The sequence below is a fragment of the Ailuropoda melanoleuca genome, chromosome 4 (genome assembly GCF_002007445.2).
Source record: "Ailuropoda melanoleuca isolate Jingjing chromosome 4, ASM200744v2, whole genome shotgun sequence".
In the NCBI taxonomy this organism is placed as follows: Eukaryota; Metazoa; Chordata; class Mammalia; order Carnivora; family Ursidae; genus Ailuropoda; species Ailuropoda melanoleuca.
The window spans coordinates 80781100-80794542 of NC_048221.1; the positions used below are offsets into that span (position 1 = coordinate 80781100).

The window sequence follows — 13443 nt, forward strand, 5'->3', positions numbered from 1 at the left end:
GCCACAGGCCAGCAGCTGTTCTAGGGCTAGGGGACACTTCTCAGAGGAGTCTCTCCCCTTAGGTAAGTTCATATAGGGAACAGGACAGTATTTTCTACTTGGGATGCTAGATACATTCAGGGTTCATAATTAGCTGACAAAGAGGGAGCTAAAGGTGGAAAGTCAGGAGAAAGCCTTTCTGGCTTGGCCAAAGGGCTTATTCATCTTCCTGGTAAAGGGGGGATGATGGGGTTGATGCCGGAGAGAGAGAACATTCAGGGAGTGATTCTGAAGATCAGTCTGGCCATGGAGAGCTTGGCTTGGGTGGGCGAGGAAAGATAGAGGATGGCGCAGACCAAGGCAGGGAGGCCAGGTGGGAGGTGTTTGGAAATGGCCAGGCCTGGGGTCAGAAAGTGATAATGAGAAGGAAGAGGGGGATATCCAACAAGGAAACAGAATAGTCAGGATGCCAGGAATTAGAACTGGAGTTAAAACCACGCTGCACGAGATTCTCTTCTTCCTCAGGATGACTCCCATCTTAGGCCTCAACACCGTCAGGGGTACAGGGTGTGGCTGGCAGATGTTTTATGGTTTATTTTCTCACCAGTATCAGGCAGAGTATTAGAATGCATCTGAGGTTAAGGGGGTTAAGTCTCCCGAGTGCTTCCAGTTCTGGGCTGGATGACCGAGTCACAAGACTCGGCTTCAGAAAAGCAGGGGAAATCTTAGGTAGCAGCCCTATAACTGCCCCTGGTTCATCGCCACCAAACCAAGGTGCTTCAAGAAACGGCCCCTTTATTCTAGGTGTGACTGGAGAATAAAGGGGGACCTCACAATGCATTTTCAAAGTTCCTTGGTTCAAGTGTCTACAGTGGGGGTGCTGTGTTCTGGACACATAGAGGTGGACAGAATAGGTGGGGTAACCATTCTCAGGACCAGAGTTTGGTGGGTTCTAATAGCCACATTCAACCGGATGTGATTGTAATAAGTGCCACAGAGGGGAAATCAAAGGGGTAATGGTAGAGTATATAAGGCAACCCCCTTTAGATGGGGGGTAGTGGTCAGGGACGGCTTCTGGGGAAGTGACTTATAGAGTGAGGCCTTTAGGTTGTATAGAAGGTTAGTGGAATGCATTCCAAGTGAAAGAGGGGAAGGGCTTGTTCCTTGGGCCCTGAAACCGGGCCATTGTTGATGGGGCTCAGTCGGCGGGGCTCAGTTGGGGGTCGGGGGTTAGGTCCCACCTTCTCCACTGCTGCCATCTGTGTAAGCCACTATCCTCTCCCTCTACCTGGACTAGCCTGGTGGCCTCCTAGCCTATCTCCTGGCTTCCACCTTATCTTGTCTCCCTTTCTTCTATCCACCGCCCCCCTCCTCTGGTCTGTTTTCCACACAGAATGATGGTGATTCTTTATAAAATGAACCTGTTGTCTCACCCCTCTATCCTCAGCTCACCAACAATCCAGAGTCCTTCCCATGGCTGCCAAGGCCCAACGTTACCCAGCTCTGACACCCACCCTCTCCGTCTCATCTCTCCCACCTCCTCTCCCAGCTCTGCTCTCTGTGCTCACCGTGTGCTTCAGGCACACTGGCCTCACTGCAACGTCAGCCATATTTGTCTCAGGGCAAATACTTGTCCTTCTCTCTGCCTGGGATCCTCTTCCCTCAAATGTTTGCTCCTTCATTTCACCCGGGTCTTTGCTCCAATGTTTTCCTTCTCAGTGAGGTGCTTTTCTTAAAAAAATAGTATTTTTTAGCCTACTTTAGTTTTCTTCCCAGCACTTTTCACGACATGGCATATTGTGCTCTATACTTACCTTTTGCCAGTCTTTCCCGCTAGAATGAAAGCTGTAGGATGTCAAGGTGTTTGCTGTGTCCACTGATACATCCCTAGCACCTGAACTGGTACCTGGCACATAATAGATGCTTACGAAGTACTTGTGAATGAGTGAGCGGACCACCATTCATGCGGGAGAAATAGGCCAAGTTAAGAGGATTGGGGGTCTTGGGAGACTTGAAGGATTTTGCACTTTATCCTAAGGGCAGTGAGGTGCTGCTAAGCATGGGAGGGACAAGATGAGATAAATCTCCGAGGTAGGGTTCAGAATGCCTGTTTGGTTCAGAAGTGAGAGGTGAGGGAGGAGAAGCCAGGCGTAACCACAGGCTCTTAGGGAGAGCAGCAGGATGGGTGGAGGTGGTATTTGCTGAGGGGCCGTTTGGGGAGGGGCCTTTGAAGATCACACAAGAGCTTGGCATGTTTCGTGGGATGCCTGGGAGGTGCGCGGGCGGGTACAGCCAGTAGGGCTTAGATGTGCCAGACGGAATTGCCACTGGAGGGCAACTCTCCCCTTTGGGAACCTGGCTGTTGGTCCCGGGTCAAGGGCTGAATACCCGGCAGTGCTTGTGTTTGTGCTGATGGCAGGCCTGTTGCCTCAGAGCTAGTCAGCATTTTTCAGGTCCCAGCAGCCATTTTCTTCCTGGAAGGTGGGGCAGGGGATCCTTGGTTTTTTAGTGGTTCCTTGTCAATTAACTGGCTGCCCCCTAGATACTGGCAGGATGGCCTTGGGCAAGTGCAGCTTGGTGTGGTCAGGTTCCCCCTCTGTAAAAGAACCATAATAACCATTATCGCCCAATCTGATGAGATAATCCAAGTAAAGCAGTGGGCAGGGAGCAGAACCAATACCCATTATTGTTATTTTTATGACGATCACCAGCTTCCTCTCAGCTTCCCACCTCCTCCCCTCACATCACAGAGAATTCACCAATTCCCGCCTCCCTCCCAAGAGGTCTGAGCCTGCTGAAGCCTCAACTGTGTACCTCCCTTGAATGGTTCTCTCTCTCTTTTCAGGATATCAACCAGAAACTCCAGGAGGACAACCAGGAGCTGAGGGACCTCTGCTGCTTCCTGGACGATGACCGGCAGAAAGGCAAGAGGGTGTCCCGGGAGTGGCAGAGACTGGGCCGCTACACGGCTGGTGTGATGCACAAGGAGGTGGCCTTATACCTGCAGAAGCTGAAGGAGCTGGAGGTGAAGCAGGAGGAGGTGGTGAAGGAGAACATGGAGCTCAAGGAGCTCTGCGTGCTGCTGGACGAGGAGAAGGGCGCAGGCTGCGCGGGCAGCCGCTGCTCCATCGACAGCCAGGCCAGCCTGTGCCAGCTCACTGCCTCCACGGCGCCCTATGTGCGGGACGTGGGCGACGGCAGCAGCACCTCCAGCACGGGCAGCACCGACAGCCCCGACCACCACAAGCACCACGCGAGCGGTGGCAGCCCGGAGCACCTGCAGAAGCCCCGGGCCGAGGGCAGCCCGGAGCACGCCAAGCACCGGAGCACCAGCCCCGAGCATCTCCAGAAACCCAGAGCCTCCGGGACCCCAGATCACCCAAAAGCACTCAAAGGACCCAGCCCCGAGCACCACAAACCCTTGTGCAAGGGCAGCCCTGAGCAGCAGAGGCACCCGCACCCTGGGAGCAGCCCCGAAACGCTGCCCAAACATGTGCTGAGCGGGAGCCCCGAGCACTTTCAGAAGCACAGGCCCGGGGGCAGCCCTGAACACGCCAGGCACAGTGGAGGGAGCCCCGAGCATCTGCAGAAACACGCCCTTGGTGGGAGCCTGGAGCATCTACCCAGAGCCAGGGGCACCAGCCCTGAGCACCTCAAACAACAATTTGGGGGGAGCCCCGATCACAAACATGTGGGCGGAGGAGGCGGAGGCAGCGGCGGAGGCAGCAGGGAGGGTACCCTCCGAAGACAGGCGCAGGAGGACGCGTCACCCCATCACCGGAGTGTCTACAGTGGCATGAACGGTGGGTCAGTACGTGCGGGGGAACCGCTTTGGCTGGGGCGACTCACTAGAGAGTTATGAACCTCAAAGGGCTTTCCAGCCGCATTAGCGAGTGCAGGCGCTGGATAGGGGGTGGGTTGGGGAGAGGAGCAAACGTGTGCTTCCAAGGCTCCATGTGTTTCTTCCCCTCGATTTGTTTTAAGTTTGTACAGTTCTCAGTCAAGTAAGCCTGGTGAAGAGGGGATGAGGAGTTAGGGGAAGGACAGAACAGTAATTCCATGGGACTCTTAGTGGTCAGGGTGAGATGAGTGGGGATTGAAGATAAAAAGAGAACCAAGCTAAGGTTTCCCCGTCTTGAACTTGAGTGTTTTCCTAGTTGTGTGCAGTGTCCTACTGGGGTTCTCATCCAACGGCTGACCAAAAGGTTTTTGAATCCAGGTAACAGCTTATGTGCATAAAGAAATGAATGTTTATTATGAAAAAACAGTAACAGTGGAAAAGAAATATGGTGTCTGTCAACAAGCCGGAAGATGCCGTGTTCCCTGAATGTTCCCTGTCGATATGCCTTACTTTACTTCGAGGATTTTGTCCATGTTTGGGGGTTGGGGGACTTCCCTTTGTAGGAGAAGCACATCAAATGATTTCCTTCCATACTCTCTCAAAACCCACCACCCTCTCCCAGACTCCCTTAAACGTACTTTGAATAGCATGCTTTTTTTTACACTGTGAGACAGCCGTCCCAGTTGTTGGAATGTTCCTCTTGAAAATGTACAGATGGATTTGGACGCTCCTTTGGTTTCTGAAGTGTGATAGCCACTGCATTTGCTGAGACAGCTCTAAACTGGACCCTAAACCTTTTGGAAGGGGTTTGATTTCCTGCATCTTGGTTCTAAAACCACTTTGAACTTCAGAGAGGAAAAAAAAATCACTTCTTAAACAAACAAAACCCCCTCCCAACCCTTTCATGTTGCTTATGGTTGAGTTAGAACTAAAATGTTTGGTTTTATAAACTGTGGGGTTTTTTCATCCAAAATACCTGAGGTTTTCCTCTTTATTTGAAAGCTACTACGGAGTCTATGTGCAGTCAGCTCTGAGCAGTGGTGGAGGCGGCCAGTGTGAGCAGTGAGTGACATGAAGGGGTAAAGTTTCAATATTGTACCTGGGGATTTACCTGTTGGATCCCATTTCATCCTAATCCTTTTCTCCTAGTGCTGAAAATTGACTCCTGAAGCTTGGCTCCTAATGCAGCCAATACTCTCTTACGTGCAGATGGAATTGGAAAGGGTGGGGGAGACATGATGCTGCTGCTTTCTGGGTTGGGCTGGGGAGTGAAGGTGGGAGAAGCCAAGTCACCATGCGCCGAGGCCTCCTGGCTGGCTGGGGCTTTTACTACATTAATTGCACCCTCACTCACTGTTTCCAGGACTGGCCCAGAAGCTGCCCTGATGGCTGTGGGCAGCCTTGGCTGTGCACTTCCCACAAGAGATGAAAGTCATTTAAAAAGATACTTTAGTTGTCTTACCGTGATGAGGTGAGTCACTAGCCATGAAGCTTGTCTTCGGGGAATAATGGGTTAACGGGAAAGTTCAAGTTAATGACTTTTCCATTTCTCGATTACTTTTTAATGAGCATGAGAAGTAAGTATGTGCACTGTTTTAGGGAAACTTTGTATCTGGAACCCCCCCCCCAAATTACTCAGGGGCCAGGTAGTTCACACACAAAACAATTTTTTTCTTTCCCAAAGTGCTCTTTTAGATAAAGAAGTCCTCTCGTTGAATCAAGGCATGACTTAATGGACAAGAAGAGATTTCAAGTGCGANATCTGGAACCCCCCCAAATTACTCAGGGGCCAGGTAGTTCACACACAAAACAATTTTTTTCTTTCCCAAAGTGCTCTTTTAGATAAAGAAGTCCTCTCGTTGAATCAAGGCATGACTTAATGGACAAGAAGAGACCTCAAGTGCGATTTTTAAGCAATACCTTGCATAAAGTAAGGTCTATTTCTAGATGAGATTAACATCACATCAGGGCTTATTATTGCCTGGATTCAGATAGACTTCTTGATTCGGCAAGTGATTTTTAAAATTTAACCATTTTATTTAAAAGTTTGGTGTAGCATAGATGCATTATTTAGAATGACACTGTATTTAATTCTTACGTTTACGTCAGGTTTTCTCATTACGTGACAAATCTCCTGGCAGTTGATACCCTCACCAAAGTATATTTGTGGCGCGTATGCATTGCCTTTTTATTTCAATACTTAATTGGAAAATGAAGTGGTACCATGAGGTGTTTATGGATCATCAGCCTACAAACGTGGGCCTGTATGTATCCTGCCATTGCAAATTAATTTTTGATATGGATGGTAAGACANTTTTCTCATTACGTGACAAATCTCCTGGCAGTTGATACCCTCACCAAAGTATATTTGTGGCGCGTATGCATTGCCTTTTTATTTCAACACTTAATTGGAAAAGAAGTGGTACCATGAGGTGTTTATGGATCATCAGCCTACAAACGTGGGCCTGTATGTAGCCTGCCATTGCAAATTAATTTTTGATATGGATGGTAAGACCTGACTTTTCATATTTTTAATCCCCCCACACTTCGGTTGAATCATTGGCCTAGAAACAAGTCGGAACCAGTAGAGAGATAAATCCCAAATTGCAGATTTGCTGAGTCATGTACAGAGTCCTTCGTTTGGAGTTTGTGTGAGATAATGATTGCGTGAGCACTCGCAGGTTTTCGAGGGAAGAATAAGTAGGTGAAAGCAGGTGGAAGTGTGTCTGCATTGTGCCAGAATGAAAGTGAAAAGAAACACATATTGGCAGAATATGGTCCTACTTGTAACGCTCCCTCCAAAAAGACACACATATACACACTGAGGGAACATCAGTGAAAACAATTACTGTTTGAGTTGACTGTGCCTTGGACATCTTTAAATCTTGTTACAAGCCCAGTGGAGGAAGCAGTTGATGAACTGGGAGCATCCAAGAGTTTCTTTTGGTTAAAACAGCTTAATTCCCAACTGGATACAAAGGTGAATTTTGAGTATTTTTCTTTTCTTAAAAATAGGTAAGACTATATAGCCATATTTAAATTAGTAGCTGATTGAAAAACAACAAAAGCCAAGACAAAACCGAAAAAAAAAAACAACAACCCAACTCTCCAAGTTGAATAACATGCTCGTGAGTGCGTTTGCTTTTTTACAAGTTATGATGCAACTGTTTTTCAGTTTGCAGAGAATTCCATGTGCAAAGAGGAAGTAGATTCAACACCGTTACATCTAGACTTTGAGGCATTTGTCTGTGCATTCAAGTCGCTTGCTGTATACCAGATTTGTAAATTAAGCAGTTGAATAGCCACTTTCATATAGGCATGGACCCAAACAGACAGCCACCTTGAGAATGGGGGATTCGCTTACCTGATCCCACGGAAATCCAAGGTTGGGTCCAACTTTCTCCCATCACGATACCAAGGGGTTTTGCTTCCAGATACCAGCTGGCAGATCTGTGCTTTTCAACAGGTGGCTTTTTAGCCCAGGTTGTGGGCGTCGTGGAGGACTCGGCTTCTTCCAGCAGTAGCTGTGCATTGTTGACCTTCCGGGCAAAGGTGATTCTGATAAGCAGGAGCCCACACGAGTAGTTCACCCACTGGGCATTATGAATCCAGTTGAAGAAGTCACAAAAGTAGTTTTATTTTAATTCTAGGGGCACATATTGCTGGTTTTCAGCAACTGAGAAAGAATGATGAGCAGAGACATTACTCTGTTGTTTATCGTCCTTCCAAAAAAATTCCTTAGCCACCCTGGTGGGTCTTGTTTACTTTATGGACTTAGAGCGTGTCTCAGGGACCAGTAGCTTCACGCTGTCCTTCAGCATCACCCTAGTCAGTGAGAGCACCCAGGACGGACCTCTTCATTCGTGTCAGACAGGGTCCATGTGGAACTACATCCAGCCTTGCTGGATGGAGTGGCAGGGCTGTGAGTGTTTGGCTTCCTCCTGAAAGCTTCTTAGTGCTTCCTTCCTTCTTCTGTGAGGGGATCTCCAGAGACCGACCAGTTGTGTCTCCCCCCACCCCCGTTCTTTCTCTAGAGCAGGGTTTCTCAACAGTGGCACCACTCACATTGGGACCAGATAAGTCTTTGTTGTAATGAGTTGCCTTATGCGTTTTAAGAGGTTTAGCAGCATACTGGGCTATACCCACGAGCAACCCCCAGTTATGACAATTGAAGATGTCTCCAGACATGGCCAAATGGTCCCAGGGAGTAGGGAATGGGTAACATTTCCCCTGATTCAAAACCACTGCTTCAGAGAAAGCAGTGTTTTTCAGCCTGGCTGCAGATTACAGTCCCCGCGGTAGCTCTGAATAATCACGAGCGCCTGCACCCTGCAAGCGGATGCGTATTGAATTGGGCTGGCCCTGGGTACGTCGCAAAAGGACCTCTGCAGGTGATGCTCATGCTCAGACCAGGTGAAAACCATTGCCCTAGGTGCGTGCGTGGTGTGTTAGACGGCTTGATGCGTGCGCGTGGTGAGGAACCCGGGCTGCGTGGGAGCAAGAACGCTAACATCTTCCTTCTTTGGTTGAATTCTGAGCCCGAGAAGGACTTGTCCCCAGCAGGTACTGTGAAGCTTCATCCCTCACCCCCCGCCCAAGGTTCTCAGATGACACGTATGGGGTATGGGTTGAAAATTTGAGTTTTTGGTCGATGGGATTGTTTAGGTTAAGTTGGGGGAGACGCTGGCCTATGGGTAGTTCAGGACTACTTTTTGAGGCCTTCACATGCAGACTGAAAGGAAAGTATATGGGTTTCCAGCGCATTTGTAGCGGCTGCCGAGGGTGCCCGTAGACCCTGTAACGTCTGCAATGCTAATGAATATTTCTCACCGGGGTTTCTACATTTCCCATGGCCCAGCTCCTGAGTCTTACTCGGAGATTTCAGATTTCTTCTTATTCTTCTTATTCTCTGTTGAGGTTATTAATGAGTGAACGAAAAACGCTGATAACACAAAATGACCTTGTCTACGAGGGGTAAGATAACCTGTGTGTGGAAAAGCCCAGCAGGAATCCTCTGCAGCAAGTTTGTCTGTACGTGGAGCAGTAGTGTGCTATAGCATGAGTAATTGCTCTCCTAAATCTTTTATTTTGCTTAGAAAATGTCAGAACAACCTTATATGAATGAATTTGGACAATAGAAATTAAATGTCTCTTGGGAGAAAAATTTTAAGTTACAGAATACCAGAACCAATTTAAATTGAGGACCTCCAAGTGTTGTTTTCTACTGTGTGAACTGACATGTAGGTGGTTAAAGACGTAGACGATGCTTTTTGATCTTTCAGCTTCAGTATGGTAGTCTGGTAGCCTTAGACACACTTAGATAGGACAGCAGTTGAAGAGTTCTGAAAAATAGAATCAATTATCCTGTTATACTTGTGTGTGCAAACCATAGTGCATTTTTCATAATTCGTCTTGACTTAGAGCTTAATATTGGAAATATAGTTTAAGAAATTGCTAAATATCTAAGAGGTGAGATATCACTGGAAGACCTAGATGGCTTAGAAAGGTATTTTCCAATAGAATTTAAGGTTTTCAACACCACTGACAATAATAAAGCTATAAAAATTCTTTAAATCTAGGGGACCATTTTCCTTTTTCCAAAGGAGATTATATCTGTATCTATAATCTATATATGTGTGTATATATTTCTGTTAATAAATAAATTTGTACCTGAACAATGCCAAACATTCAGTTTGATTCTCTTTAGTCAAATCAGTTTCCGCTGCATCTGGCATCCAGCATCGACCCACTCGTGGAAGCCAGTTGCTGCTATGACGTCCAGAATCCCTTCCAGGTGATGGTGGTTATGTTCTTTAGACCCAATGGAAGTCAATTAAATGGTTGTATTTTTGGTTCATTGCCAGAAGGTCTAACAGAAAAAATTGGTGACGCATTATCTTCTTAATGAAAATAATTTAAAACCAAGCAGGAGAAAGTGCAAAGTTACAGTGAGTATGCCGTTGGATTGGCTACGTTTTCAGAAGTGTCAAAGGAATACAAACACAGTGATCGGCTATAAGGCTATATCCATTTACTCACAGTGATGATAGATTAATCTGGAGGCATCCAGATTATGTATGTATGTATGTATTGTAGGTGTAGGGATTTAGTCAAGCTCCACTGATCAGAAAAAAGAACGTGAAGGTAAACTTTGCCAAAGTTTTAAAAATAACAAAGTTTTACTTGTATAGCACCGTTGGGCCAGTGTATGCTTAGTGGAGTAAGTTTTCCAGACAAATTTATGACCTTAGGCTCTCAAACATCGTAAATGTTAGCCTCTTCCGAAGCTTACAGGCCTCAGACTCCTATGCTAGATAGAACTGGGGGTCCTTACATCAGATGGCCCCACATGCTATTATTTTCTTGCTCCGTATTTACTTTCAAATAATAGGCTTTTAGTCACTTCAAGCACCAGCATGCCCCCAGCAATATTCCTTGCTGCCCTCAGCAAGCCTGACTTTAACTTTCTTTCTCATTGCTGTTTCTAAATTCTGTTCTTTCTACTGGCTGGTCATACCTTGGGAAAGTGGATAACCACATTGATTAGAATTGTGTTTTTTAATCGGAGTGAATGACCTTAAAGTGTCCTTCTGGCAGTAAAACCCATGAGCTTTAGTGCATGTGTGTTCTGCGTCAGTAAGTACTTTGGCTTTTCAAGGCTTCTCTTGGCTTATTTTCTAGGTCTTGACTGTACTTAAGATAACTCTGCTATTTCTGTAATGTAAGAACTCAGAAATGTTTGCCATTTGGGTACTTGGGCACAACCAAGTTTCCCTTAATACTATTTTGGTACATCATGGTTATGGGAAAAAATGTGTACATTTGAAAAGTTATTTTGAATTTGATTCTAGGAAATAAAGAATATTTTGCGTACTGAATAAGAAATTAAGAATATTTCACGTGAAAAGAGCAGATATTCAAGAGTTCTAGGAAATGTGAGATTCAGTATCAGGAGCAGAGCATGGGACACTTGAGAATACAGGCACGGGGTCTGAGCTGTAATGTAGAAGTCTCTAGTCTGCAGAAGAATGAGGTTCAGGTTGCTGCTGCCCGGGACATAAATGGCCTCCCCTTTAGAGTGCTGTTCATGAGTTGCCGATAAAAAGAGGCTGCTCGTTCTGAGAGCGTCTTGGAGAGGCAGAAGAGGTGTTCGAGAAAGTGGCAGAGATGTAGCAGGTGGGCGTTATCGCCCTTCTGAAGGCAGTGCTGGTTTGTGCTTCTTAAAAGACCATAACTGCGTCACTCGCACATGGCTGGGTCGCTTACAGTTCTCTCCTAACAAGGAGGTGCGTAGTCGAGAGCTTCTGTACCTGAATCCTCGTGGAAAGGTGCAGAAGGGCTTGGGGTGTGGTCTTGGACATGGATTGAAACGAGGCATGTGTTTAATTACCAGCTAAGTGAAAACTTCACTAATACTTTAGGTTTTTTTCTTCAGACCCTTATGTAGGCCTTCGGTAGGCTTTCCCTTTAAGACAGGGTATGTTAGGGGGGAGGGTTGGGTTTGGTGATCTCAGTTACTTGTACTCCTTCACGTACCCACTTGTAGTGTTCTTGTATGTGTATTCACTAGAATATTAAATTGAATTTCTCTCTATGGAATGACTTTTTTTTTTAATACCCCTTCACTTTCATTTTCAGGTACATAAAAGAAAGTGGCGAATCTTTACATTCTAAAATCTTGCAAACAAGATACTTGTAGCACTACTTTTGCCTGCTGATAGAGTTGAGGGATAGAATGTTCTAACTTTCGGCCGCAAACTCAAAGGTCTCTGCTTCCTCAGTGAGATGGCTTTTCTAGTCCAGTGTTCATTATTGCATTAAAGATCTTTAATTTATTTGAGAGAGCACGCGAGAGAGGGAGCATAAGCGGGGGGAGGGGAGGAGGGAGAAGCAGGCTCCCATCCCAGGACCCTGGGATCATGATCTGAGCCAAAGGCAGACGCTTAACTGACTGAGCCACCCTGGCGCCTACTTCCTTCTGATTATTAAGGGGTCTTCTGGCTTTTAGGAGAGAAGGCTGGTCTGGAGAGTATACAGCCTGCTGCTCCAAGTGCCCATAATTGCTAGTTGGTTCAGGTATAAGAGGGACTTGCATGTGGGGGGTGTGGTGTGCGTGTGTGTTCCTCCCAGTAGAAAAACCTAATCAGTGATGAATCTTTACATGCAAATATATGCACACATATACACGCTTGTGTATGTTTTATTTGATTGAGAATGGATAGCTTAATGCTGACCAAGAGAAAGAAATTAGGACACTGTGGTTGTATTTAGTTCAGGAAGTCAGAGAATCCTAGGATTTAAATCTGTGAAGTGCTCTGTATTTTATCTAGTTCAACTTTTCAATTTTTTGAGGGAGAAAATTGACTTCCAAAGAAGTTCAATGAATTCTCCAAGGCCAGTTCCCAGTTAGCAGAAGACTAAAATCAAGCTGACTCACAGGGCACAGAATGCATTTTATAAGGAAGACCTTTAATCCCACAGACTTTGAGGCCACTCGAAGTAGGGGTAATGTTAATAGTGAAGATCCTAAATGGAATAGAGAGCCATTCTTCCTCTAGTGCTGTTGGAAATTCCTGAAAACCAGAGCCCTGCAATGTTAAGAACGAGACAAGACGAACGTCCATAGACTCTGGCTTAGGAGACTTGGTGGTCTAGCAGGTGAGCGTGTATCTGTTGCTCGGGAGCCTTTGGTTGGGCCCAACGGGGTACGTGGTTCACAGCTCTGCACAGCTCCTGCAGGCAGTCTCAGTAGAAAGAGTAGTTGGGTCCTAGCCTCAGGCTAAAACCTTACTGCCCTTTCTCCTCCCACGTGGACTCTTCCCCCACTTCGAGGCCATATTCCTTCCAGATAAATATTCTTGGGAAGATGGACTGACCTTAGTCCTGTCCTCACACATCCACTTGCATTCACAGCCAAAGTGCTGCGTGTCTGGACTAGTGTCGGCTTCTGGACTGCAAGCTACAGAAGGGAGAGAGCCCAGGAGCAAGAGGATGGGCCAGATGGCAACACCAACTGCTCTCAAGGAGTTGTGTTTTTTAATGACTCAGCTTGCTGCAAACAAAACTAATTAGGCCAGTTTATTCTGATTTATGCTACTATAGGCAGAAGTAGAGTACATGTAGGTTACACTTTTGATGGCACTTAGAAGGTCAGAATATCTGAGCTGCAGATTCCTGTTCGAAGCAGCCTGGTCTGTTGAACCGCTCTTGAGAATTCAAATTAACCGTGCTCATTAATTCAGCATCTCTTCCCTTTCCCTAGACGGCAAGTGCCAGTTCACCCAAACGGAACAGTTAAGACCCTGCAAGGCAAGTTGCTGGTCTTATCTGCAGATGATGGATTAGATGCAGCTCCAGGGAAAGTGAGCTAAGAGTCAACGTAGAGTAAGAGCGCGAACTAGCGGACAAAGGCGGTGTGAGGGTCAAGGCCATGAAGAATTTCAAAGGGTATGTTTGGCAGCGCTCGCCCTTAACAGGCACCTGTCTTATGTTGATGGGCAGGCAGGCCTTGTTCCAGGGACCAACCAGAATGGTCCTGGTCATGGAGCCTTCGGGGGAAGTGGCTGAATTTAGCTGCGTATTTGACACGTGAAGGTACTGTAGAAGAGCGTGCGTTTAGCATT

The 13443-nt window shown here is 46.6% G+C and overlaps 1 protein-coding gene across 16 annotated transcripts in view; it reads left to right on the plus strand.

Moving 5' to 3' along the window:
* Nucleotides 1-13443, plus strand: part of CCDC85A (coiled-coil domain containing 85A) — a 197353-nt gene that overhangs the window by 5620 nt on the left and 178290 nt on the right. For 9 of the 16 annotated variants that reach the window (XM_034659165.1, XM_019792776.2, XM_034659166.1 and 6 more), the window contains exon 2: nucleotides 2825-3782. In XM_034659165.1, coding sequence (XP_034515056.1) covers nucleotides 2825-3782 — 958 coding nt within the window. Of the gene's footprint in view, nucleotides 1-2824; nucleotides 3787-5183; nucleotides 5574-13443 lie in introns of those variants that run through there. The other 7 variants (XR_004624897.1, XR_004624899.1, XR_004624898.1 and 4 more) reach the window with 2 other exon arrangements.